The following is a 26,678-nucleotide window of genomic DNA, read 5'->3' on the forward strand; positions in this document are numbered from 1 at the left end:
TCTTCTCAAGTACGTTGGTAATTTGGAGTAAAATGCTTGCTAAGGGCACAGTTTTCTTACAAATATCCAAACTCAGCATAGGAACTAAGATATGATTATAGATCCACCATCCCTTATCTGCAATTCTGAAATACCCAGAGCTCTGAATAACCTCAAGTTCTTTTGTTACTAATTTGGCAGCAAAACCTGACGTGAACTCGGTAGCAAAACCTGACCCAAATCTCATCTTCATTCCCTTTAGTGTGACTTCATACATTTTGCCTCAATTGTGAATGCATTTGAGTACAGGGTGATATCACAAGCCCTACCCTAGGGTGTTACATAATATAAAGTATACACACCATTTTACCTTTCTAAAATCTCAACATTTCTAAGTCTGGAAATACATTCCACCGCAAGAGCACCATAGATCTATACTGGCATCACAAAGTTCCAGAATTCCATTGTACCTATTGACCACTTATAGATCACCAGTCTTTGAAGTTTGAGGAAGCATACAAATCATCCTAAACTCCCTGGCAGTTAACTGTTCATTTGTAATGCAAATGCAGTGTAATTGAAGATCCATTTAAAAATCAATGAATAAAAGAAATAAGATTCAGTGTCCTATATATTTCTCAAAGCTATCTCTTCTCTCCATTGCTTCTACTGGGTGAGTTCCCACCGCCATCTTCTTTTGCCTGCATTACTGCAGCAACCTCCCAAGTGTTCTCCCTGCCATCTGTCTTGCCCTTCCCCCAGGTCTTCTACACAGGGCAGCCAAGTCATCCTGCTGTTAAAACCCTTTAAGACTCCCTGCTGCCCTCTGGATGAAGTCCAGACTCTTCCATGTGGATTACAAGGTCTTTTTCACATGTATCTGTAGGCTTGTTGTTTACCTTTCCTCTCCTTTTTCTTCCATTAATTAATTAACTTTTATAGTTTAAGAGATCAAGAGCGTGGGGGCGCCTGGGTGGCACAGCGGTTAAGCATCTGCCTTCGGCTCAGGGCGTGATCCCGGCGTTCTGGGATCGAGCCCCACATCAGGCTCCTCCGCTAGGAGCCTGCTTCTTCCTCTCCCACTCCCCCTGCTTGTGTTCCCTCTCTCGCTGGCTGTCTCTATCTCTGTCGAATAAATAAATAAAATCTTAAAAAAAAAAAAGATCAAGAGCGTGAAGGGGGGAGAGGGGCAGAGGGAGAGGAAGAGAGATTTTTTTCTTTTTTTTAAGATTTTTAAAATTTATTTTGGGGGTTTGGCAGAGGGAGAAGGAGAGGAGAGAATCTCAGGCAGACTCTCTCAAGCAGATTCCCCGCTCAGCACAGAGCCCATTGTGAGGCTTGATCGCACAACCCTGAGCTCATCACCTGAGCTGAAATCAAGAGTCAGATTCCTAACTGACTGAGCCACCCAGGCACCCCAAGGAAGAAAGAATCTTAAACAGACTCCATGCTCAGCGTGCAGCCTGATGCCAGGCTTGATCCTATATCCCTGAGATCATGATATGAGCCAAAATCTAGAGCCACACACTTAAATGGCTGAGCCACATAGGCACCCCTCTCCTTTCCCTTTACAATCATCTTGAACTTCCTTTAGTTCTTTGAACTGGCCTCTGACCTTTCTCCATGCCATTCCTTGTTTCCATGTTTCCCTGGCTAACTCTTATTTCTCCTTCTGGGCTTGGACGAAATGTCACTTCTTCCAGAAACTCTTCCTGGCCCCTTTAGCTCTGGGAGGGGTGCCCTTCTGGCTGTGGACTCATAGCACCCTGTACCGCCTCTTCATGAGTGGGTGTTGGCCTTCCCCACCAGGCTACTCCATCCATGAAGGGAGGGATTATGTTTCCCTTGCTTCCAGTAGCGCTTCTCCAAGTAAATGCTTAAGAAGCGTTTATTGGAAGAACGTATGATCAATTTCATAGAAATAGATTTACATACAGATTAACTTACACACATTAGGAGTGTAAATTTTATTCTCTAAAGTATGTAATTCAAGTTAGATCCAGTGGGGTTTTCAAAATTTGGAGCACAGAGCAAGGAAATTGAACTTGGATCCTTTCGAAATGTGATGGTTAAAAATTTCCTATTTGTCATTATATACCAATGAATGTGGCTTGCCATTTTCTGGTATATAGAAAATTGTAATGAAGTCCATTGTATTGTTAATGTCTGGTTCTATATAACAAGGCTAGTTCTGTATTCTGGCAGGCAGCCCATGGAAACAGCACTTTGTTGATCTGGTTCATGATGAAATCTGTTCAGTTCTGTATAACAGATGCCTTCACCAGTGTCCTTCCAGGAAGGAGCTGATCTTTACAAAGAAAACATTGTTTTGCAACTCACTACATGTAGTATTGTTGCATCTAAATGCTTTGTAAGATTCTTAAAGGTTGTTGGTTTTGTATTGATGTTTTTCATACTGTGGGTCTTTTCGGGCCCTTCTTGCTCTGACCCTGTAACTGACCCATGAACCTTCTTTCCTTACAGTGGCCTCACATTAACCTCCCTCTGTTCATTCCAAATTTTTCTTCCCCAGTTGCAAATAGGATGTATTAGTTAAGGTATAGGTTAAGCTACTGTAACAAAAAGATAGCAAAATACAGTCCAGGCTGATGGAGAAGGTCTGTTGTATGTGATAATGCAGGGACCCAGGTTCCTTCTATCTTGTGGCTCCTCATCCTTTAGGATGTCATCCCCTTGACATGGTTGGTGTTTGGCATTGATGTTCTTGTTGCCTCTGGCTGGCAGGAGAAAGGGGTGGAGAGCGGAACAAGAAAACTTCTTTCATGTAGAATGATATGGAAGTGGGACACATCATTTCCTCTTCTGTTTTGTTGACCAGAACTTCATCACATGACCTCACATCTGTACCATCTAGCTGCATGGCCAATATCCAGCTAAGGGAAGAATGGATTTGGGGGACGAGTTATAATCTGTTATGTAGGTCATAAATGATAGATCTGGGTTTTGAAGCTGGGACCCCTTGACCCACTGTTACATCCCAAAGCACTGCCAGTCTGACCCAGGCTCTGAGGTCCTACTTGGGATTAGTTTTTTATATTTCCTGTCTTGCTTTCCACTGAAGGTCGTGCAATCGCATGGGGAGTATTTCCTTCCGGTGTAGGAACAATTTGGAGGTTAGCAGTTTCTAGACAGTGACCCCATGGCCTGTAGAAACACCACCCCATGCTGTCACTGGGAGTCTGGAGAGGGTTAACAAATAGAACTTCATTGTTTATTTTAGTGAAATGTGGCAGCTTATGATAGTTTTGACAGCGAGACATGTGCTGTTTTGATCTCTCAGATAAGATTATCCCGTTTTCAGGCATGTCTCAAAACTCACCAGCATGTTCACATGTTGCTGCTTGGGAAGCTGGCTGCCCGTCGGAAGGAAGCTGTTACTAGAATATAGGTTCTTGTTTTATTACTGTTCCTTGGTTGGTCTCTCTGGAGTCATTGGCCTTTTTGATTTCAACGTTCTCATTGGTGAAGTGAGATATTAATACATCTTATTGACCCCAATTCAGTTGCCGAGTGTGTTATTGCTCTGGGGGGTCCTTTGTGCCTTCAAAACAGTTGTTTCGTGTCCTGCTCTTTTGAGGCATATTTCAAGTGAATGCGTTTAGAGTTTTAAGAGTCACAATTTCGTTTCATTGTTCCAGTTTGCCTGGTTCCATAGTCACAGTTTCTGGTTTAGTAGGTCTGGGATAGGGCCCAAGAATTTGCAACCAGGTCCCAGATGCTGCTACTGGTCTGGGGACCCCACTTTGAAAACCTTAGTCCTGTGGCTATAGCTACAGTTCATTTCTGGGTACTGCTTCTTCCTTTTGTTCCTTCAGCAGTAGTGAAGATCCTGTGATTCTGTTCCTTGCATTCGCTCTTTCAGGTCAAGCAGTGGTATCTACTCTCCTGTTGTTAACTGGCCCTGGGATTCTTCACCAATGCAGGGTGCTTCATTAACTCATGTCCTCAGTTACTGGTTTGAGTGTGCTATCGTATCTTGCCAAGACTCTGGATGATTCGGTGCTCAATGAGGATCTTTTGAATAGATGGATGAGTCAGGCTGGGATTCGTATTTTCTGAAATAAAGGGTCTTCTCTCTTTTTTTTCTTGGTGACCTTGTCCTTCAAGAGGAATAATTTAGGGTCTCTGCCAGGGATCACTCTGCTTCGAGGATCCCTTCCTTCCTCCCTGATGCCAAAGATCAGGAACACTGCGCAGGGCAGATAACGATGCCAATACCATCGTTACATTTCCGTGGTACTTTCAGGCGTGCTGATTGTAGTGCAAGCATTTCAAGGGCGTGCTGCTAGAGGGGTGGCCAGCACAGCGTGCCTCTAATGACACCCCGTGCAAATTGGAATAGAGTACAAGACCTATTAGATACTCACCCCCTCCCCGCATATGGATATGTGTGCATGCAAGCATGCATGGATGTGCACGTGCATGTGTCCACACATCCCCCCCCCCCACACTTGTCCTTTGTTTTGAATGCAACACAACTGATGGGCACTGCCATCCCTGTTCTTGGGGTGTAGATGTGAACACCAGCAGAGAAGCTGCGGCTCCTTCCAAACTGAACACATGTAAGATTTGCCCTTTAATTAGCATCTGCAGCTGTGCCATTAGCAGGGTTTGTCTCTGTTGGCCTGAATGTCTTTGCTTTAAAAGAGCAAGTCCGTTATAGCTCCAAGCCAGGCTTGTCTGTCAGCTGCTGTGCTTTCTCTGCCATCTGCAGGGTGATCGCATTGTTTAGGACTGTTTCACTGTAGGGCTCTTTCCTCCTCCTGGCTCCCCGGCCTTTGATTACTGTGCCTTGATGATTGCCATTTGGGTGACCTGCAGCTGGTCGTTGTGGGCAGGGACCTCGCATGTCCTTCCGTGCAGGATTGTTGCCTCCGTACTGATGGACTAGTTACTTTCCGGCCCTTTGCTGCTGGTGATCCTGGTGTGGTAGGCAGATCCTGTCATGTCCAGGTAGTTACTGAAAAAAAAAATGGCAAGGAGTAGGGGTGTTAGCTGTATTCAGGGTACCTCTGCCGTAGAAACTTTTCACCTGGCCGACGCAGGGAGCCTCTTTGTCTCCGCACCTTCATCTGTGGTGGCTCTCAGGACTGTGCTGTCCGCATCAGAATCACCGGGGAGCTCCCTAAAAATACAGATTTCTGCACCTCACCCAGGGTCACTGGAAATTTTAACAAGCTCCCTGAATGGTTGGGATGTTCAGACTGCATAATGTTTACTCTTGTTCATTTCACTACAATTCCAGCCCCATGAAGGCAAGGGATTTTTTTTGTCTGTTACAGTCTCTGCTGTTTTCCTAGTATCTAGAACAATACCTGACACATAGTAGGCACTCAATTTTTTTTTTTTCTAAATGAATGTGTTTTATCTATTTTTAAAAAAGTAGCTCCTCAGGTGATTCTGATGGACAGGCAGGCTTGAGAGGCCCTGCCTTGGAGGACTTACCAGGTTCATTAGGTGAAAAGCCACTTTTTTTGGGGGATCAGTACTTCACCGGGCATCTCTGAGTAGTAAAAGTCTGGGATGGAGTCATGCTTTTGGACAAAATCAGGTGCTGTGAATGGATTGTCTGGCATAGCCTGGGTGGTGACTTTGGCCTTCAGTTGTTCATAGTGTTCTGCTGACCCTGGTGTTTAGTTCATAGCAAGTCATCTGATATGGAGACTTGAAGACTCTTAGTTTTTGACCTTTGATGATGCTTTTGGAACCTCTTGACTTGGTACTGTTTTTAAAAGTCTAGAAGTGTTTTCTGAAAGTGCCCAAGTCCTGTTCTTCATTGTACTTCTAAGCTCAACAGCAAGATGATTGATTCAGCTTGGGTTGGCCACACACGAGCCATATTCCCCATGGGCTCCATTCATAACAGAATGAGCGACTCTATCCCAGGAGGATGGTTTTGGGGTAGGGGTAACATCTTGGGACAGACAAATTTGCTCAGTAAATTTCCAAATTAAGTTCTCGAATGGCGGGCGCTTGGAATTTTTAGTATGGTAATGTGGAATCGTGTTGATGGGTCAAGTTTGATTAGTTTCTTTGATAAGGACACAGTCTATTTAAAGGTTTGTCATTTCGTGTCTATTTTGTCCCGTGTTGTGGAGCCTGGTGCCTAGCAGCTGTTGTAATTTTTGTCGCTTGTCTTCTCAATCAACCCTGGTTTTGAAGAAATGAAAAGTTGTTTGACTCAGAAAAGACTAATCTACTTTTGCCGGGGGTTTTTAGCTCAGGAAATTGGATCTTCTGAATAGGAGCAAAGGATACATATCTTTTTTGCCTTTTAAGAGATGGTTCTTCTTAACTATTTTACTGGTCATTCCAAAATAGAATCTTCAGGAATAGTTACGAAGTATTAAATAGTGGTCAGATTGTGAGCTCTTAAACGTTGCCAGCCGGTGCTGTTTGACTTTGTCATCCTCAAACTTATAAGCCATTCTATTTCACACATCTTTAATAGAGCCAGGTTAGAACATTTATAACTGCGATGTGTCATCATAAATATGCATTGTTCTTATTTTAAGATGTTTCCGTTCTAAAAGCACAAGTACTTCTGTTGTTATCGGTGAAAAAAAATTTTTTTTGATATTTAAGACCTTTTTAATGGCAATATATATTTAAAACAGACATAAAAATTGGCATTCACCCACATATCCAGGGCCTGTGGAGAACGAAGTTGGGATGAGTGGGTGAGCTTTAGGCAGCCAGGTGGCTCCCGTGGGCTCTTCTAGGGCTGGGACTGGTAGCTTTCAATCTGCTGTGAATTTGGGGAAATAAAGTCTGCATTTTAGCTGCCACCCCTTCTAAGTGTTGCTCTTCTTGTGGGTTCATCAGTCTTTTTCCAGCGATTGCAGTGCAAATGGAACCTTATTCTTCAAATTGTCCAGTATCTGGTTGACTCTCCACTCCCTACACGATGTTATGTGAATGGGGGAGACTCCCAGATGACACAGAGCCCTTGGGGAGGACATGTGGGTCTCTGGCTTCCCCAAGGGTCTCTGGCGTGGGGTTCACTTGGTGCCGGGCAGAATCTTTACTGGGCCAGCCTGCGGCCTCTGCGGATATGTGCAGATGCTCAATGTCTCACTTGACTAGAGCTTTCTTCTAATTCTGGACCAAAAGCAAACAGGAGTTTGGAGGAGGATGGAGAGAATTCACATCCCAAAATTGGCTTCTGGAATGCAGTAGTTGGAGAGATTTAGTATTTTTTTTTTTTTAAAGATGTTTATTTGGATCTTGCCTCTTTCCAGAAAGGATTTGAGACAACTTAAAACAAAAGATATTTATAGCATGGCTCACAAAATGGGAAATCGGAGCAAAGGACAGGAAGAGAACTGAGTAAGAGTTGACATGACTGCAAAGATGATCGAAATGTGTCCCAGCTTCTCCCAGCCAGAGAGGGAAGGATCATGCAGCCGGGGTGGGAAAGAAAGGCATTGACTAGCAGTGGAGGACCTCGTTGTTGCCAGGCGCCGTATAGCGAGGCAATTAGTCTCACCCCAGTTTAGAGCAGGGGAAACTGAAGGGCAGAGAGCTGAAGTCACCAGGCCGCAGTTTGAAGCCACCTGGGCAAGTCGGCCTCAAAGCTGCATGTTGACTCAGAATATCACACTCGGTTATCATCAGAAGGAGGAAGGATTTTGGTTCCTTGGAGTGGAAGAAATTTTTTGCTAATCAAACATTTTATTTGAGGCTGTACTTTATATTCTGGGTTTTTTTTTTTTTTAAGATTTTATTTATTTATTAGAGCGAGCGTTGGGTGGGAGTGGGGAGCAGAGGGAGAGGGACAAGCAGACCCCTTCACTGAGCACAGAGCCGGATGGGACCCTGGGACCTTGATCTCACGACCCTGGGATCATGACCTGAGCTGAAATCGAGAGTCAGACACTCAACTGACTGAGCCACCCGGGTGCCTCTATATTCTTTTCCGGATTTTTTTCCTATGTATATATTAACAAATGTAATAATTTTTTTTTTTAATCACAAAAAGGAGGTTGCACTTTATCCTGCATAGCATGTCACTTTGTATTATCATGGACAGCTACCCATGGCAGTGTGACTAGATTGACTCTGTTTATTTTTAGTATCTACATCTTCTCCCATTATTTAGATATATCATATTTCAGCCGTTTCTTAATGATGGATGTTTGAGTGATTTCCAGGCTTTTCCTCCCCTGTGTTACAAACAATACTACAGCAAATCTATGTATCTATTGATCTACAAACTACTCTAAGTTCCTGTAAAATAAATTGTCAGAAGTGGAATTATGAGGTCGGAGAGTGTATGTTTACATTTAAATTTTTAATAGAGATGGTCAGATGACTATTGCAGGAAAAGATTGTATCATATTTATTGCACGCCTCCTGTAGTCTGCTGGGTGCTGAGAGAAATGCAAAAAGGATGCCCGAGGGTTTGTTTCCCTCTAGCAATTTCCATCTACACTGTGTACCTAATCCTAGGGAATGTCTGGGGTGTCTACTTGGGTGGGTGGATTTAATTCAACTTTCAAGTTTGCCTTGCAAACACTGTGCATGGTGTCTGGGACTAGTCTTTCATTATATTGATTCTCTTGGGTATCAGATGTAATTTCCTTAGGTCAGGGACCTTATCCTACGTGACTTAGAATATGTCTCCCACATCTTAGTTGTTTTTTGGAGACATTGTAATTATAACGCGTCAGGCAGTATTTGGGGCTCTAATTGAGACATTCCCTTTTTTGGGGTGTATGAAGAATTAATAACTTTGGCATTCTATACAGGTCATGGAATATCAGCCTGGAGGGGACTTGCTGTCACTTTTGAATAGATACGAGGACCAATTAGATGAAAATATGATTCAGTTTTACCTAGCCGAACTGATTTTGGCTGTTCACAGCATTCATGAGATGGGATATGTGCATCGGTAAGTGAGACTCTCTGGTAGTATACTGAGAATTTGTCTGTATCACGTAAGAATTCCCACAATAGAGCGAATAGATGAATAATTTCAGCCTTAAAATGATGCTTCATCCAAATTTTAACTGGCCTTAACTGCAACTGGCTGAAAGTATATTTTCCAGAGTGGCAGACATTACAGCTTTGCCTGCTCAATGGTGAAATAGATCTAGAATTATAATGTACTCAAGTTTGCTAATAAGATCTGTGAATGTAGCTGATAAGACTGAGAACTCTTGCATGGGTTCCTTGAGTTATATGGTGGAAAAACCGAATTCGATTTGCAGAAGCAACTGGCATACCACATAGGAGCTGAAGACCATGGAGTTGTACTTCTGACCTTGCCCATTAGTAATTTACAAAGGTGTTCCATCAAATCCTCAGTCAAAAAGAGTCTCTTTACATCCTCACTCATGTGGTGTTTTATGTACATCCGAGAATGTTGTTCCCTTCCCCTTCCTCCCTCCTTTTCTTTTCCTTCTCCTTCCCTTTCTCTTCCTCCCTCTCCCCCTCCTTTTCTTTCTTCTTCTTTTTCTTACTTAAATTTGTTTTGCAGAACGTTTATTTTTCGTTATATTTATCGATAGGGAAGTCTATATAGCAGAATTTAGACACTGAGATTGTTGGCTGAATTAATATCCTAGGTTAACAATTGCTTGCTGATTGGCATGGGGAAGACAACACTAATTTGTGGCCCTGATTTTCTTAGAGACGTCAAACCTGAGAACATTCTCATTGACCGAACAGGACACATCAAGCTTGTGGATTTTGGATCAGCAGCTAAAATGAACTCAAATAAGATGGTAACAAAATGGAATAAGATAGCTTAATAGAGATTATGCTACGAAGTGTTCTGTGGTCCTCATAAGTTTGGAAAATTTTGATAACTTTGAGTGACATTTTGGAACCTTCAGCTGCCAGTGTGTGACATGATTTCTCTGGGTGTGGAGGTGGGGATGGGGACATAGAGCTATTTCCCAGACTTCCTTGACCTTGGCACCCTATCTGTTAATGCCCTACAAAACATTTTTAGGAACATCCTTATGGTTTGGTTAAAACATAAAGGGAAAATGCTCATTTTTGTTTTTCTTTTCCTTTTCCTTGTTATAGATTGTTTTCTGTAATCTTATTTACCTCACATCTCTATTTTCTATTCAACAAAATTGAAAGAAATCACTGGCACATTTGAACCAAATATCCTTAAGCATAAAGAACCAGCTGCTCAAAATGTCATTTCCAAGTCCTGGACCTCTGGTAAAAATGAAGCTGTATTCCCTGTGCTAAATAGGAAGGCAAGAGGGTACCTGCTGAGATCAAGAGCAAGAATACTTGAGGAAAAAGATGACAAAGTAAAAAAAAAATATATAGACTTAAAAACCCTAATAAAATTGGTATATACTAAAGTGAATTTTCATGTCATCTTTGCAAAAAAAGTGGTAGGTCTAAGAGAAAATCAACTTAGATTTTAAGACTTACTTTGTAACTGACCCATTTGGTGACCTGGACAAATTTTTAGGAACTTGGCCTTTCATTCTTTCTCAGTAAAATACTGATTCTCATTAAAATGCACAAGTTAAGAGGTTAGGGAGGCTACTCTGTAAAATGCCCCCCTTCCGAATCTCTGAGAGTTAAGTCCTTATAAAGGGAAATATGTAAAATTGCCTTTTTTTCTCAAGTTCTTTGGAGGAAAGGTGGGTGTTATCAGGTTGATATTAGGGAAAGGTTTGGGGTTATGTTATGTTTGCACTCCAGGCTCTGGGCTCCCTGTTCAGCAGACCTGAGGCCTACTTGAGATAATTTACTTAGTGTTAGGATTCTTGGAAAAATGGTCTCTCTAGGCACTGTTCCCCACCCCTCCACCCCAAATTATGTTCTTGTAATTGATTTCACTTGATCATTACAGTGAGAATTAGATTATAGAATCAAAGCATTTTATGTTTTAAAAACTATGTGAAATTCAGAAATAGGCATGAAAACTTAGTTGTTGAATTTAAATAAAGCATGGAAAAAAGTTAAGTAATGGAAATGTTTATCATCTAGGATTCAAAAACTTGTACATTGCGTGAGTGACCTTAATACACTCATACACCTAGAAATAAACTGAAGCATAGATACATGGTCTAATAATTGAAGCGTAGATACATAGCTCTGGAGACCATTGACATTGGCCATTGATATTTTGCCCTGGATAGTTCTTTATTGTGGGGGGCTATCCTGTGTATTATACGATATTTAGCTAGCTACATTCCTGGTCTCTACCCACTAGCTGCCAAAAACACCCTCTCCTCCAGTTGTGAAAACCAAAAATGTCTCCAGGCATTGCTGTATGTTCCATGGGGGACAAAATCACACCTGGTTGAGAACCATCTCAAGTCAATTGAGAAACAGCAGACAGCTTATTAATGAGAGCCAGCACTAGGTATTTGCAGCAAGAAAACCCACTTGGAAAACTAGATTATGATCCAGAGTCACTGCTTGGTAAATAAATGGGAATAAAGAGTAAGGCCCCATCTCTGCATCTGGAATCACTCACTTCCTTCTGAGCCCCAAGTGGAGAGACTGGACTTTCATTCATTTCAGGTTTCTGTTTTTCAGTGCTTCAAACTATCCCTTTTCAGTTCTTCTAATTGGAACAACCTTCACTTCAGGCGCAGAACCCTCCAGAGTCACTGAGGTTTATTTGCAGCTCAGTGCTCAACCCCTGATTATTCTGGTGAAGGAGATAAGGCGCTCAGTTCTGCATACTTGAGGGTAATGCACCTCCTCTTCTCTTGGAGAAAGAATTGCCTCTCCAGAACTTTGTGCTTTTAGGGCCAGAATGTGACAAGCACATAAGAAGGAATTTTTAGCATTGTTTTAAGTGAAAAGGCCTTTAATTATAGAAGCCCGATAATCTACAATCTAGATGAAGTAAACTATGGACATAGAAATACTGTTTTTTTGTATTTTTGATCAGTGGAGGTGGGTTAAATATTTTTTTTAAAAGATTTTATTTATTAGAGAGAGTATGCAGGGGGAAGAGGAGAAGGGGAGGGAAAGGGACAGGGAAAGAATCTCAAGCAGACTGAACTGAGTATGGAGCCCTTTGCCCATTGTGGGGCTCAGTATCACAACCCTGAGATCATGACCTGAGCCAAAACCAAGAGTCAGACGCTCAGCCGACTGAGCCATCCAGGTATCCCAACATGTGTTTCTTTTAAATAGAACGTTTTGTAGGCCTAAAGGAGGTTCTAAATGTTTTTTGTACTTAAAATATATGAAATATAATCTATGTTTACTGAAATTCATGTATGCTACTCACCTAAAATCAATTCTTTTCCCTGCCACTCTCAAATATTATCTATGAATGATCTATGAATATTATCTATGAATAGATATATGGATATATCTATATAGACTCATAGATATATCTATGAATAGATATTTGTGACTTTTGGATCTGTTGGGTTTTCCATCTTCCATTGTCATTATTTCAAGCTTCTTAGTATGTTGCTTTGAAGTATTCTTTCTAACAGTGGGGAACCGAACTGCCCGGAGGTTTGGGTATTGATCTGAGACATGCCGTCCACCTGCTGTGTGCCCTTAGGCTACCCATTTAACCTTATGAGAATCTCAAAGTGTGACAAATAGCAAACTCTTCCAACCTGTCTCATTCAGCTCTCACACGAACACTTGTAAGGAGATTGTAAATAAAGAGCAGTATAAGCAAGTTAAGTGTTAATCAGCCTCAGTGAACAGTTGAAAATCCATAGGAGATAGCCTTTTTTGACATTTACATAGGAGTGAGAAAATTTTATCCTTTTCCCCCAAGAGGAAACATAATGAGATACCATTCTCCCCCGACCCAGTACCCGTCCCAACCCCCCATCCCACCCCTGCTTCTGCAGGTGGATGTTTCTTCCCTGTGTAGCCACATGGGGAAATTTAGGTTGAAATAGTTTTATGTTTAAGCATTTTATGGGAAGAGGATTGGGAGGAGACAGACAGTGGTTTTCTTACTTTCTTCTCATCTGCTTGTAAAAGAATCTAAGTTAATCCTTTTTTGTTTCTTTTCTTAACCTCTTTATCTCCTGAAATATAACTCTGCCTTCTGTCTCTTGGTCATTTTCTTATTGTCTCCTGCTGAACTGGTGTATTTTCTTCCCTGTCAACACAGTGAAAATTAACTAAAATTTAGTAAAACTTTTCAGATGGTGCCCTGTACATGGCTCTGCTTTTAATATCTTACCCAGATTGGCTGGCTGTGAATTGCCACCAGAGGAGAGTGAAAGCATCCTGCAAAATCCTTATCAGGATGTGTGACATTAAGTGTTGAATGGGGTTTAATGTCCTTGGAGGTCAGTAACTAATGGAAATTTAGCAGTCATTAAATTGTCATTAAAAACCTTTGTAAATTACTATTAAGTACCTAATGTACTTTATGCAGGATATGTGCGTAAAGGAAGCTAGGGATATTTTCCCTTAAAATTTAGAAAATTACAAAGTGATTAGACATAAACGTTTATAATCACATGCCTGTTGTGGGGCAGGAATTAGGGAGTTATCTGACTCTCTTTGATAAGTCTCATCATGAGTTTGAAAATGAGGCATTGATGACTTACACCCCTTGCTGGGTCTTGCTGATAAACACAACCCAGTCAAGTTCCTTTTGGACTCTTTGTTGTTCGTGAACAAGTGACCAAGCCCTGTGCACTGCAAACCAGGAGAACTGAATATTCCCAAACAGTCTAGTGTGATGATAAAATAAAATCCAACAAGTGCAAAGATGCATATTTGAGGAATGCATAGTAATAGTCTGCAAGGTAATTAGGCATAAAAGGTAAGCATTTAATGATGACATTAGTTTTTCTTCTCTTGTTTTCATATTTAAAAAAATATCATTGTCAGTATTGAGGGTTTTTACCAAAACCCTGTAGTTTAATCCTAATCCCATGCTGAGCTCATTAACATTTACACACACATTAAAAGATAGAAGTCTTAATGCAGGCTCCCCAGCATCAAGGCTTTCCCTTGACTTAAGCTACTTTCAGTTTCTCAAGCTTAAGGTGCCCTGTTTTAGACCAGATATTGTCTCCTTTCTCCCCATTTTTGTCTATCAGCAATGGCTTATGGCTTTCTTGGGCAGTGTGGACCATCTAGCTTTCCCCAGTGGGTACTTGCAGTGAAAATTCTTTTTTTTTTAATAAAGATTTTATTTTATTTTATTTTATTTTATTTTATTTTATTTTATTTTATTTTATTTTATTAAGTAATCTCTACACCCACTATGGGGCTCGAACTTACAACCCTTGAGATCAAGCATTGCATGCTCCACTGAGCTGGCCAGGTGCCCCTCAGTGGAAATTCTGTTGCCCAAAGCAATGGATGACTGGCATCAAGAATACCAGTATCACACTGCTGTCCAGATTTAACGTTTGGAAAAACCTATGGTGGGCTTGAGAGAAGGGGTGAAAAGAGAAGGAGTAGGGAGAATGGGTCTCTTTCCTACAACCGTGGGTCTTTGGGGCAGAGGGATGGACAAGATTTAAGTTACAGGCTGGAAGAGCTTGGGTCTCCATTCCTAGGGAAGGGATATAAAGCCCAGCCTTAAAGATGCTTGGCCATACCTATAAAATCTCTAACGTCTGTCAGTGGCAGTCAGCATCCTTTAATGGGGAGAAGGTTCTTTGGTGCCCATGTAATGCTCATGTGATAGAAGCCTTCTAAAAGGCAGGATTATTGGACAACTGTAGGATTATTCGTTAACCCAGATATGACTAACATCAGGCCGTTTCTGTTTTGATGGGGAAGAAGTCAGAGAGGTGATCCTTAGCCTTTAAATTTCATGGGTAAATAAGACTTCAAAACAATTTTCAGGGCTGAAAGTATTGCCAGCTTACTCTGTTGTCTAGGAACGGGTTGGGGGAGGCAGAAAACCTTTCATCAGCATCATTTCGAGAAACAAAAACATATAAACACTAAAACAAAAGGACAAATTCTTAGAAAAAAGGACAGTTCTTCAAATGGGATATATTTAGCTTTAGAAAAAGACCTACTACATTGTCCTAGCCTTTCTTTGCCAAGGTCAGGTGCTTGAGTGCCATTGGATTGGAGGGCTCTGGATTTCTGCACAGTGGGGAGGGAACCACAGGACCAGGAGTTGGGGGTGAGGAAAATGAACTCATTAACATTGGACCTCTGGTGGAAGATATTTATCATGTCTTCCCCTGTGGGTGGCTTGAAGTAGGAATGTTGATTGCAGATATTTAAACTTGAGATACAACGCGTCTGCAATATTGTTTTGCCCCAGTTAGCTGCCGGGTTTTCAATAATGGGTAGATTGATCTTATAGATTGATCTTTAGGATTTATTATCATTTCGCTGTTTTCATATGTAAGAGAAGTTCCATGTAACGTGTATCAGGAAAGACATCTTCCGTTCTAGCTACATACCTGACTCTTATTTGTGTAACCAAAGGGTGTATATCATCAACAACTCTTGCCCTTTTGCCTTTGGAGTATATCATGTACTTTTTTTTTTTTTTTAATTAGTAAATCGTTTGCATTTCCTGACAGCATGCCACTTGACAGTAGTTTTAAGTGCCTGGGAGAATAGTAATCAGTGGCAAATCAGCTTGTGTCTGAAATGTTGCTGTTGGCAATCTATTTGAGAATAATTGAAAGTTTGCTGTGTTCATTTTATTTATGGGTCTCCAGGTGAACGCCAGACTCCCAATTGGGACTCCAGATTACATGGCCCCTGAAGTGTTGACCGTGATGAATGGGGAAGGGAAAGGCGTCTACAGTCTCGACTGTGACTGGTGGTCGGTGGGAGTGATCGCCTATGAGATGGTTTATGGAAGGTCCCCGTTCACTGAGGGGACCTCAGCCAGAACCTTCAATAACATCATGAATTTCCAGGTAAAGAGCCATGAGTAGATTCTGAAGTAATAAGGAGAGCTGTCATTTAAAAATGTGTGAGTGAACGTTTGTAATGTAAATCAGCAGTGCCAGATAATAACAATAGCAAATACTTACAAAGCACTTGGTGCTAAAAGCTGCTCTAAATGCTTAGTAATTGTGTTTCATTGACTCTCAGCCACCAGCCATTGTAAGCCTGTGCCATTATTTTAGGTACCATTAAAAAAGAAAAACTCTTGCCAATTAATCTATCATATTTCATTGATTATAAAATGCATTTTGATTTCAGTGCTGTTAAGGGAATAACTGAGTCTTTGACTTGAAATATAGTTTGCTAACTTGGCCAATCCTCAAACAATGTGAGAGGTAGATATTCTTTTCCTTTTACAGATGAGGAAACCAAAGCCCAAAATGGTTAAGTAACTTGCCTAGACTAACAGGCGGTCTGGCTTTGAGTCCATTCCTTTGATATTCTGCTGTGCTCTTTCTCAAGGCTCCTAGCTGTCAAATATGGTAGTAACATCAAATGGGGATAGGAATTAGAATTATAGGAATATATATGAAGTAGAATTAAAACCGTTTCTAATAACTGTACGTTCCAGTATCCTAAACCCATTTCTTAAGGATGTGATAAGTACGTATGCTTTAGTTTCAACCGAAAGGAAAAAAGAGAAACTTCACAGGTTCTTCTAACTCATTCAATCTCATCTTTCCGGAATACTTAATACCTATTTTCATATGCATAATACATATTTTATATGCTTAATACATACATATATTACTTGTTATTCTTGAGTCTCCTCTGGAGTGAAAGTTTTCCCTTAGATGATTCTTGGGACCAATTTATCTCCTTCATTTCAGTCTGCTCGTTCAGTAATGAGTGAATTGCGCCTGACTTGGTTAGGTACTGGGTTTACAGTGATGAGCAAGAAGGCTCTCTCTGCCTTCTTTCCCTGTTATCACACAGAAATCACAGTGCACTGTGTTTGTGCAGAAGTAGATTACAGAGGGAGCATGGGGGGGGGCAGTGATCGGGTGGAAGAGGGGTGCGGGATAGGGAGGGCGTTCTAGGCAGAGAGAACAGCATGATTTGTTCAGGCAGCTTTAAATAGCTCATCATTGTTGGACAGCAAAGAGGGAGATGGGGAGTGTAGCTACAAGAGACAGAGAGGAGCAGGGTCAAATCATGAAGGATATTGAACCCTTGTAAAGGAACGAGGCCGATTGATGTGAACAGGCCATTTATTTTTGGAACATGCCTTTGGTCCAAAGTTAAGAGGGCACAAAACTTCCTTCTTAAAAAAAAAAAGAAAAAAAAGAAGTGAAACTCGCATATATGAGAAATACTTTCTTACCTTTGGAACACGAGAAGCTAAATCTGCTAAGGAAATGCTAATTTTGTTTTTATTTTTTGGAATAGAGGTTTTTGAAGTTTCCCGATGACCCCAAAGTGAGTGGTGAATTACTTGATCTGATTCAGAGTTTGCTGTGTGGCCAGAAAGAGAGACTGAAGTTTGAAGGCCTTTGCTGCCACCCTTTCTTCTCTAAAATTGACTGGAATAACATCCGTAACTGTAAGTAGAGCCGCAGTCCTTCACTTCTGGTGTTGGAATTAAGCGTAAACACTTAAGAATGATCGGAAATCATTCTAGCCCACAGAAGGTGGTATAAATTATATAAATCAGGGCCTTAATTATCTACAGGGGATAGGAGGCTAATGACGGAGCTGTTGGTAAGTGATAATTCTTCTTTAAAATTGTTTGCACAGAACGGGGTCATCTATCAAACTCTGGGCTTATGTGGCCTTCTGAACATCATCTCTCAGTAAGTTAGAGGTACAGATTGATGGAGTTCAAGGGTTGTCGCTTGCTTTGACAGTTTCTTCTCAGAGGAAAAGCAGACCTAGCTATATCCTTCACAAATTAGGAAAAAAGGACTCAGAAATGAGGCATAGTGCCAGGTTGCTCTGCGAATGACCAAGCCTGCACTAAAACCATAAATGTCTCTCTGTGTTCGTTTGTTCTCCTCTAGAATATTTGTCTTTGCTCACAAGCTTGTAAAATGCATAACGTAGTTGCACAGTGGAGTCATTCATTCATACACATGTCACTTTGGGATCAATTAGTGCAAATGGAATTCATTAAAAACAGAGACCTGATTTATTATCAACAAAAACCAAAATGCTTGGTTTCTTACAAATTGGTGATTTTATTGTTGTTGTTGTTAAATCTTTTTATTTTTGGATGTGTTGTTGATTGAATGTGACCCAGTGATTAGCACAGATGAGAGCCAGTAGGAAAGCAGTTGGTCTGTGTGACTGTTTTATCTTGTGATGAGGGGAGGTGGGGATTGGAATCCATTTCTAAGGTGTCAGCACCAGGCTTCTAGCTGGAGCCATATTGTCATAATGTTTGAGTCGGGTGAGATCCAGCGTTGTCCAGTTGAAAGCCATTGTGATGGTTTCTCTAACCTGCCCACATATTTAAATGGGCTACATTTTTGTAAATATTTCTTAGCAATTTTTTTTTTTCTTCTGGTAGGGACATTGCTTACTTTTCCTAACCTTCAGGCATCAACCCCTAAATCTCCAAGGTTCAGGGCTTTTAATCAACAGTGTATTTTCAGGGCTGTCTTCTTTTTTTGCTTTTAGAAAGATTTGATACAGTTTCCTATAGATACTATTCATATACTCAGTCTTTTCTTGCCTTTGTATCTCTGTAGTGTCCTTGAATGAGCAGTTAATTTTTCTGTGTGTGCACTTGCCGATTATGTCTTAACAGCCTGTCTCCAGTCAAGCGAACCAGTGAGTGGTGATGAATTACCCGAGTAACTTTGAGTTTTGGTACACCTTGATGTTGTTTTTGGTATGGTGTCAGAATTCCCAGATTTTGTCCTAGTCTTTTTCTTCCAGGCTGTTTTATAGACTCTGGGCTTATTGGGCTGACATGTGTAACTCCTGTTCTGTAAATTACATGGTGCCTGTAGAGGATACATGTCGGTGTAGATTGTGGCCCATGCTGTCCATCACAAGGCCCATCTTTTAGGGGCGCCTGGCTGGTGCAGTTGGTTAAGTGTCTGGCTCTTGGTTTCGGTTCAGGTCTGATTTCAGGGTCATGAGATCGAGCCCCGCATTGGGCTCTATGCTCAGTGCAGAGTCTGCTTGGGTTTCTCTCTCCCTGTTTCTCTCTGCCCCTCCCCCTGCTATCTCTCTCTAAAATAAAATAAATAAAATCTTTAAACAAACAAAACAAGGCCCATCTTTGAGAAGGTCCTGGTTTTCTTTGGGATGAGATGACTTTGTCATCTTCACACTATGGCTGCTGCCATACTTGACTCACCCTGCCTCCTCTGCCTATCTACTTAAATTTTCCGTGTCCTAATACACACCGACTTAGTTTTTCCTTATTATTATTTTTAAGATTATATTTTTAAGCAATCTCTACACCCAGTGCAGGGCTTGAACTCACAATGCTGAGATCAAGAACTAAGAGTTACATACGCCACTGACTGAGCCAGCTAGGTGCCCAGTTTTTCCTTACTTTAAGATATGTGCATGTGTTGTCCGCACCGCCCCCCCCATCCCCATTTTGTATCAGGGAATTCTCATCCATCTGAATTCTGATTTTTTTTGAAGTTATTTTTTTAAAATAAAAATTGTAGGGTGCCTGGGTGGCTCAATTGGTGAAGCGTCTGCCTTAGGCTCAGGTCATGATCCCAGGGTTCTGGGATCGAGTCCCACATCGGGCTCCCTGCTCAGCAGGATGTCTGCTTCTCTGTCTACCCCTCCCCCTTGTGCACACGAGCGTGCACATGCTCTCTCTCTCCCTTGCAAAAATAAAATCTTAAAAAAAACTTGAGAAACAGTAAAAATTGTATATATTTAAGGTGTAGAGCACGATGATTTGATGTACATATACATGGTGAAATGATTACTGTAGTCAAGCTAATGATCATATCCATCTCCTCACATAGTTACCATTTTTTCCTTTTCTGTGTTGAGAGCACCTGTAATCTACTCTCTTAGCAAATTGCCAGTGTTCAATACAGTGTTATTAACTGTAGTCATCATGCTATGTATTAGATTTACTTATTCATCCTATGTAACTCCAACTTTGGACTCTTGGACCACTATCTCCCTATTCCCCCCGCCTCATCTGGTAGCCATCCTGCTCTCTGCTTGCATGCATTTAACTCTTAGATTTCACAGAAAAGTGAGATCATGTAGTTTTTCCTCTTTCTGTGCCTATATTATTTCCCTTAGCATAATGTCCTCCAGGTTTATCTGTGTTGTTGCAAATGGCACGATCTCCTTCCTTTTTTTTAAGGCTGAGTGATATTACCTTGTGTGTGTGTGTGTGGGTGGGTGGGTGGGTGGGTGCGTGGGTGTGTGTGTACCACAACTTCTTTATCCATTCCTCCATTGATGGGCACTTAGATTGTTTCCATATCTTGGCTGTTGTGAATAATGCTGCCATGAAATCAACATCTCTTCGAGGTGTTGATCTCATTTCCTTCAGGTGTACAGCCAGAAGAGGGATTGCTGGATCATGTAGTAGTTCTATTTTTAGTTTTTGAGCAACCTCCATACTGTTTTCTGTACTGGTTGTAACAATTAACATTTCTACCAACAGTGTACAAGGATTGCCTTTTCTCCACATCCTTGCCAACACTTGTTGTCTCTTGGCTTTTTTTTTTTTTTTTTTTCCCCAGATAGGCTCTATGCTAGGCATGGTGCCCAGTGCAGGGCCCAAACCTATGACCCCGAGATTAAGACCTGAGCTGAGATCAAGAGTCTGAAGCTCAACCAACTGAGCCAGCCACGCACTCCTCTCTTGTCTTTTGGATACTAGCCATCCTAACAGGTGTGAAGTGTTATCTTGTGGTTTTGATTCGCATTTTCCTGATGATGAGTGATGTTCAGCACCTTTTCAGACCCCGTTGACCATCTGTATGTCTTCTCTAGAAAAATGTCTTTTCATGTCCTTTGCCTTAAATTTTGATTCTTAAAAATCTTGGTGGTTTTTATGGACTTTCAACTCCCAGTACAGTGGCTCTGAAGCATTATGAAATATGTTTGCTTTAAAAAATTTCTTTTAATTTTAATAAACCTTTTACTTTGGAATAATAATAGATTTATAGAGAAGTTGCAAAGATAGTACAGAGAGTTCCCACATACCCTTCTCCCAGTTTCCCCTAATGTTCTAACATCTTACGTAACTATGCCACATTTGTCAAAACTAAGATTAATATTTGCACATTACTATTAATTAAACTTGCGACTTTATTCCGATTTCACCAGTTTCTCCACTCATGTCTCTGTTCTGTTCCCAGAATCAGTCCAGGGTGCCATATTACAATGAGAGTGCAGTTGATGGGACTATGCCTGGCTGAGATACTTGGTGTAGCTCAGCCAGTGGGTGGGATCTTCATTTCCTCTGAGGACTGGTAGCACCTTTTCCTGGAGGTTCTGTGGCATCCCTATGCAGAGAGCCACGGTATTCATTGAGTTTCTCCTAGCAGATTTCCCAGTTTTTCACCAACCTCCAATCCCTGCATATTTGCAATCAACTCAGGGTCGTGTGATTGAAAACATTGGTGGACTGCTGTTTGAGCTACTTTCTGACTACATAACTCTAACAGAAATTATGCCTTTGTCCAGTCCTATTTTTCATAAATGCACGTTGAGTGATTTTTATCAACCAAAACACTTGAAGCTGTTGGATTTCCCGAGTTTATTGTTGCTGCTCAAATGCCTTATGGCTCCAGCACATTAAATATTTCCACTTGCCACACACAAGATTGTCCCTTGATGAAAGCAACATTAGCCTCTCTGCTGCCTCACCCCTAATTCTTCTTTTTCTTGTTGTAACCAATGAAAGGAAGTACTGCTTAACACAGCAGGTAATAATCTTCTAAAACTCATTATCTCAAGAGGGGGTCTTGGCAAGATATATAAATGCAGTTTAAGAAGGGTCTGGGCAAATTTCTGAATGACAGAATTGGGAGTGGCTGCTAAGGGGAAACTGGGACATGCCTTGGCTTTGACACTGAGGTCAGATGGAACATCTGCGTCCTCCTGGGTCCAGCCTCTTAGGGTTGTTCTGGGTGACACCACACGAACCAGGAACCTGACCCAGTTCCGGAATGCTTATTCTCCCAGCAAGTCAAAAGCTTTGTGATGAGTTACTGCCCCATGAAGGTCATCAGGCACCCATTACCCTGATGTTCCATTCCCAGCTTCGCACAATCAGATGTCAGCTTGCGTTTTCGGCTGCTTATTATTATCATTATTTCAGGGCTCCTTTCCAGGTTCCAGTAGGAGGCTTCTTAAGTATCCTGGGCTCTGCAGTCCCAGTGATGTTTCCAGTGTTGGGCAAGAGTCTGGTTGTACCCAGTCTGATTTTTCTGAGCTTCTGGAGAGCTGAGGCCAGTTGGAGTGCCTCTTTCATTCATGCCCTCGTGGTTATGTCTCCATTCCCTGGCATCGCGCACCTGCTCCTGTTAGTGAGGAAGTTTTGCTGCCTGGTGCGCTTTTCTAGTCACATCTCTTAAAATATCTTCCCTGCACGGGCATAGTGATGTCAACGGAACCAGCATGCTTGTCCCAAGACCGCCATGTCCTGACAGTGAGGATTGTGGAAGTATCCTGGCATGTCTGTGGTGAATGCTCTAGAGAACTTGCATTGTCTGTTACTTATGACACAGGCTGCTTCTCCTGACTTTCACTATTCTCAGAAAGACATGGTTCTTGCAAAATTATTGTGAAATGAGTACCTTTCATTTCTGCTGGTTGTGAGTGACCTGGTGGTGCTCCCATGCTGATGAACACTGAGTATTCCCCTGCTGATAGGTCTCCTTTTTGTCATTGATGATCATTGTGCACTACCGGGCCCCGAATGGCCACAAGTGCACAGTCCTGTGATTGCTCAATAAACCTGGGGGATGATGGCCTTCTGTTGAAAGAAAGGGGATTTTGTGGCTCCCTAGCCTCAGGTGAGATCCTTACGTATTGTTGTGTGTAGAAGTAAGCACCATGTAACTCACTGGGCATTTTACTGCAGTTCTCAATATGGTAGGAAATATTGGTTGAGTGGCCCCTGTTGTGTGCCAGCCACTCGGTGTTTAAATACAGCACACCGTATTACTTCAAAACAATTCTGTCAGAGGTCAGGATTATTATACCCATTTTGCAGATGTGGACGCTATGCTCACTTGTCTCAGGTCACATAACACATAAGCAAGAGAATCCGGATTTGGGTCGAGCTCTTTGTGACTCTAGAGCCCATGCTCTTTCTACAAAACCACGTATACCTTAGCATAGATCATTGTTAGTAATAATGTTTGTGGTGATGACAAAGAATAAACCATGTCACACTAGTGAGTGGTTTAATCTCTATGTCTATTTAGCACATATGGGATTGCAGTAATTTTTGAATCCACAGGATTCCTCATGATGTTTGAGTATCTACCTTCCTCCTCATTGTGTTAAATTAGCTGTAGCTCTGTTGATGGACAAATGTGGCTATGGCCCTGCCTTCAGGGAACTTATAGTCTAAACTTCAGGTCCTCTGCATACATAGAGCTGTGTTCCTATTAAGTTGTTGTAGCTCAAAATCATAGAAAGGTTAATGCTTGGTAGGTTACTTGCTGGCTTACGGAACCACAAATGCTTGATTTTTTTTTTTAAGTGTTATTTATTTATTTGAGAGAGTGTGTACACATGAGTTGGGGGAGGGGCAGAGGGAGAGGAAGAGAGAGAATCTCAAGCAGACTCTGCACCGAGCGTGGAGCCTGTCATGGGACTCGATCTCATGACCCTGAGATCATGACATGAGCCAAAATCAAGAGTCAGACGCTTAACTGACTGAGCCACCCACACGCCCCCACATAGGCTTAATTTTAAACAAAATATGGACAATGACCTGGTGATCCCTTCCCCACATACAGCATCCAGTCCTTCCTGCTAATTTGTTACCCTCCCCAGGCCTCAGATCTAGCCTAAGAAAGGACAATGTTGGATTGAAGACCCATTTCCAAAATTGGGGTTTATATAGTCTTGGGATGAATTGACAGGACTCGAATCATATTCTCTGTTTATTAGAATAAGATGTCTCAACCATGGCACTATTGACATGTGGGACCAGATCATTCTTTGTGGTGGGAGCTGATATGTGATTGCAGGATATTTAGCAGCACCCCGACCGTTATCCATAGATGCCAGCAGCACCTTCCCCCGTGCAGTTCGTGACAACCAAATATGTCTCTGGCCATTGCCCAGTGTCTGCTGGGGGCCACATCCGCTCCCGATGGAGAACGACCGATTTAGAAGAATTGGCCTGGTTATTACCAGGAGAGAAAGTATTGCAGTCATCAGAATCACTCGAGACTGCTGTTGCTAACAAGCAATGGAACCATAGTTTGGGGTCAGTAGGACCTTGTTGCACAGAGTGTGGTCTGTGGACCAGCAGCATCGGCATCCCTGACATCACCTGGGAGCTTGTTAGAGATGCAGAGACTCAGGCCCCCCAGACCTGCTGAGTCAGAAGCTGCACTTTAATAAGATCCCCAGAAATAAGATTCCTGTGCATATTAGCATTTGCAAAGCCCTGGAAGAGGAGAAAATTCATTCTGTCAACCTTAGAATTTCTTGCTCATCTTTGTAGGGTCCTTCTTCCTCATTTTGTTCTCTGGGCTTGGGATAAGGGGTGACTGCTTTTTGGCTGAGGACTTCCATAGGTGGATGAAACTGCTTAGAAATGCTGGATTTTAGGCTCTGCTTTTGAGGAATTTAAAGCTTTTTTCTCAGATGGGCTTTACAACCTTCATATCTTTCAAGATGGTGGCTTAACTTAATCTCCACCTGCTGATAGCAAATAGGTGGTTGTAAGAAGGCATTTATATGCCTTCCACTCCTCATCCCCGCCCCCACCCCTAGTTTACTGTTGTCCCATAGTTAGGTTTAGTTAAGGATGGATCAAGTTTTCTTCATTAACTTTTTAGCTGTGTATTATATTGCTATGCCATTTATTGAGCACCTGTTATGTGCCAGGGGCTCTGCAAAGCCCATTATGTGTATTATTGTCCCATTTACTCACTACACCTCTGTGAGATGGGTGCTGTGATTAGTCCCACGGTACAGGTGAGGATATTGAGGCCTAAGGAGATGAAGCCACTTGGCAAAGGTCCCAAAGCCGGTGATTGGCAGTGGCAGAAGTCAAATTCAGGTCTCTCTGACTCCAGGTTCTCTTTGCTTTTATTTATATATAAAAGTTAGGGGCATCTGAGTGGCTTAGTCTTTAAGCCTCTGCCTTCGGCTCAGGGCGTGATCTCAGAGTCCTGGAATCGACCCCTGCATCTTCCTCTCCCACTCCCCCTGCTGTGTTCCCTCTCTCACTGGCTGTCTTTCTCTCTGTCAAATAAATAAATAAAATCTTGAAAAAAAAAAATCCAAATGGCACAGAAGGTTAAACAGTGAAAATTGTCTCCTTCTCACCTGATGCCCAGGGCCTCTCCCTAAAGTGATCCACTAGTGTCAGTTTCTTATATAACTTTCCAGAATATTCTACACCAGCATAAACGCCAGTATGGCCTATACTCTTCACAACATTGTTATACTGCCTCCCAAGAAATCAGGAATTTTTATCGTCAGGTGATTTTCCTGCATCATCGATATAAATGTAGAAATCTTTTTAAGCCCTACCATATTTATCCTTTGAATTGGCCACTCTGGCATTGATTTCTGATGAGCAGTGTTCTCTTCTTCACAAATGAAAACTCCTTATGGTTTTAACATGAACATTTTATTTATTTATTTATTTGTTTGTTTGTTTGTTTATTTATTTTAGCGTTCTGCTTTTAGAATAACATTATCTCAGTGGCTTGTGAAGTGCATGCACGTGTGTGTGTGTTGGTTTGTTTTGGACCTTTTTCAGGTCTGCTTGTTTTGGCTTCCTATCATTTGAGCACATGTCTGTCCATGCTTTGTTTTCTAAGCTAGTTCGCGGTGGTTGGTAGATTGCTTCTCTTTTTGCCTTGGTTGTCCCTGAAATGTATCTCCCTGTTTGATAACCACCAAGTGACTTCAGGGGCACGAGGAAGTGAGGAAGGGGAGCTGGGCTGTTGGGGGATCAGCATGAGAGAGAGGAGGGTAGAAAGAGGGGGGGGATGCTGTAGTAGTGATAGCGGGAATTCAGTTTACCAGCCCAGGAGCATGTGGGCACCCTCCGCTCCAACATAAACAAGGAATAATGAAGACATGTAGTCAGTAGCTCTTACAGGCTTATGGGCTATACAGGCGAGTATTTATGTATCTCTTGGGGATTGTTCTGTTTTTAGAAAGTAAGTTATTGATAGGAGAAAATAGGCTAAGAAGAGCTAAATGCTTATAAATTAGGATTATGGGATTTTCCTGCTCTAGTCTGAATTTCGAAGCTAAATCCAGAGGTGTTAAAAATATGCAGTATTTCATTTTATTCCAAGATAAATTGAGATGGCTTATTTTAGAGATAATTGCAATATCAAAAGGATAAAAATAAATAAATGTAGGAATCTGGTTGACGAGGGTATCCCAGTAAAGAAATAAAATCAGGGTTAAAGGTAAAAACAAAGAAGTTCCGGTCAAGTTGCTGGATGAGGACAGATCTGGGACTCTTAGCCTCCTAGTGGCCAAAGCAAAATGGAAAATATGAACAGTGACAATTGACCCTTGAACAACATGGGGGTTAGCGATGCTGAACCCTGCGTAATCAAAAATCTCTACATAACTTTTGACTCCCCCAAAACTTCTAACAGCCTACTGTTGACTGGAAGCCTTACTGATGTTGTAAATAGTTGATTAACACATATTGTGTATGT

The 26,678-nt window shown here is 41.7% G+C and overlaps 1 protein-coding gene across 1 annotated transcript in view; it reads left to right on the plus strand.

The window, feature by feature from the left end:
- Positions 1-26,678, plus strand: part of CIT (citron rho-interacting serine/threonine kinase) — a 158,155-nt gene that overhangs the window by 21,773 nt on the left and 109,704 nt on the right. Inside the window, exons 6-9 of the mRNA XM_057305738.1 lie at positions 8,751-8,893; positions 9,635-9,728; positions 15,621-15,824; positions 17,245-17,398. Of these exons, the coding sequence (XP_057161721.1) occupies positions 8,751-8,893; positions 9,635-9,728; positions 15,621-15,824; positions 17,245-17,398 (595 nt within the window). The remainder of the gene's footprint in view (positions 1-8,750; positions 8,894-9,634; positions 9,729-15,620; positions 15,825-17,244; positions 17,399-26,678) is intronic.

This window comes from Ursus arctos, unplaced genomic scaffold (genome assembly GCF_023065955.2).
Source record: "Ursus arctos isolate Adak ecotype North America unplaced genomic scaffold, UrsArc2.0 scaffold_34, whole genome shotgun sequence".
Classification (NCBI taxonomy): Eukaryota; Metazoa; Chordata; class Mammalia; order Carnivora; family Ursidae; genus Ursus; species Ursus arctos.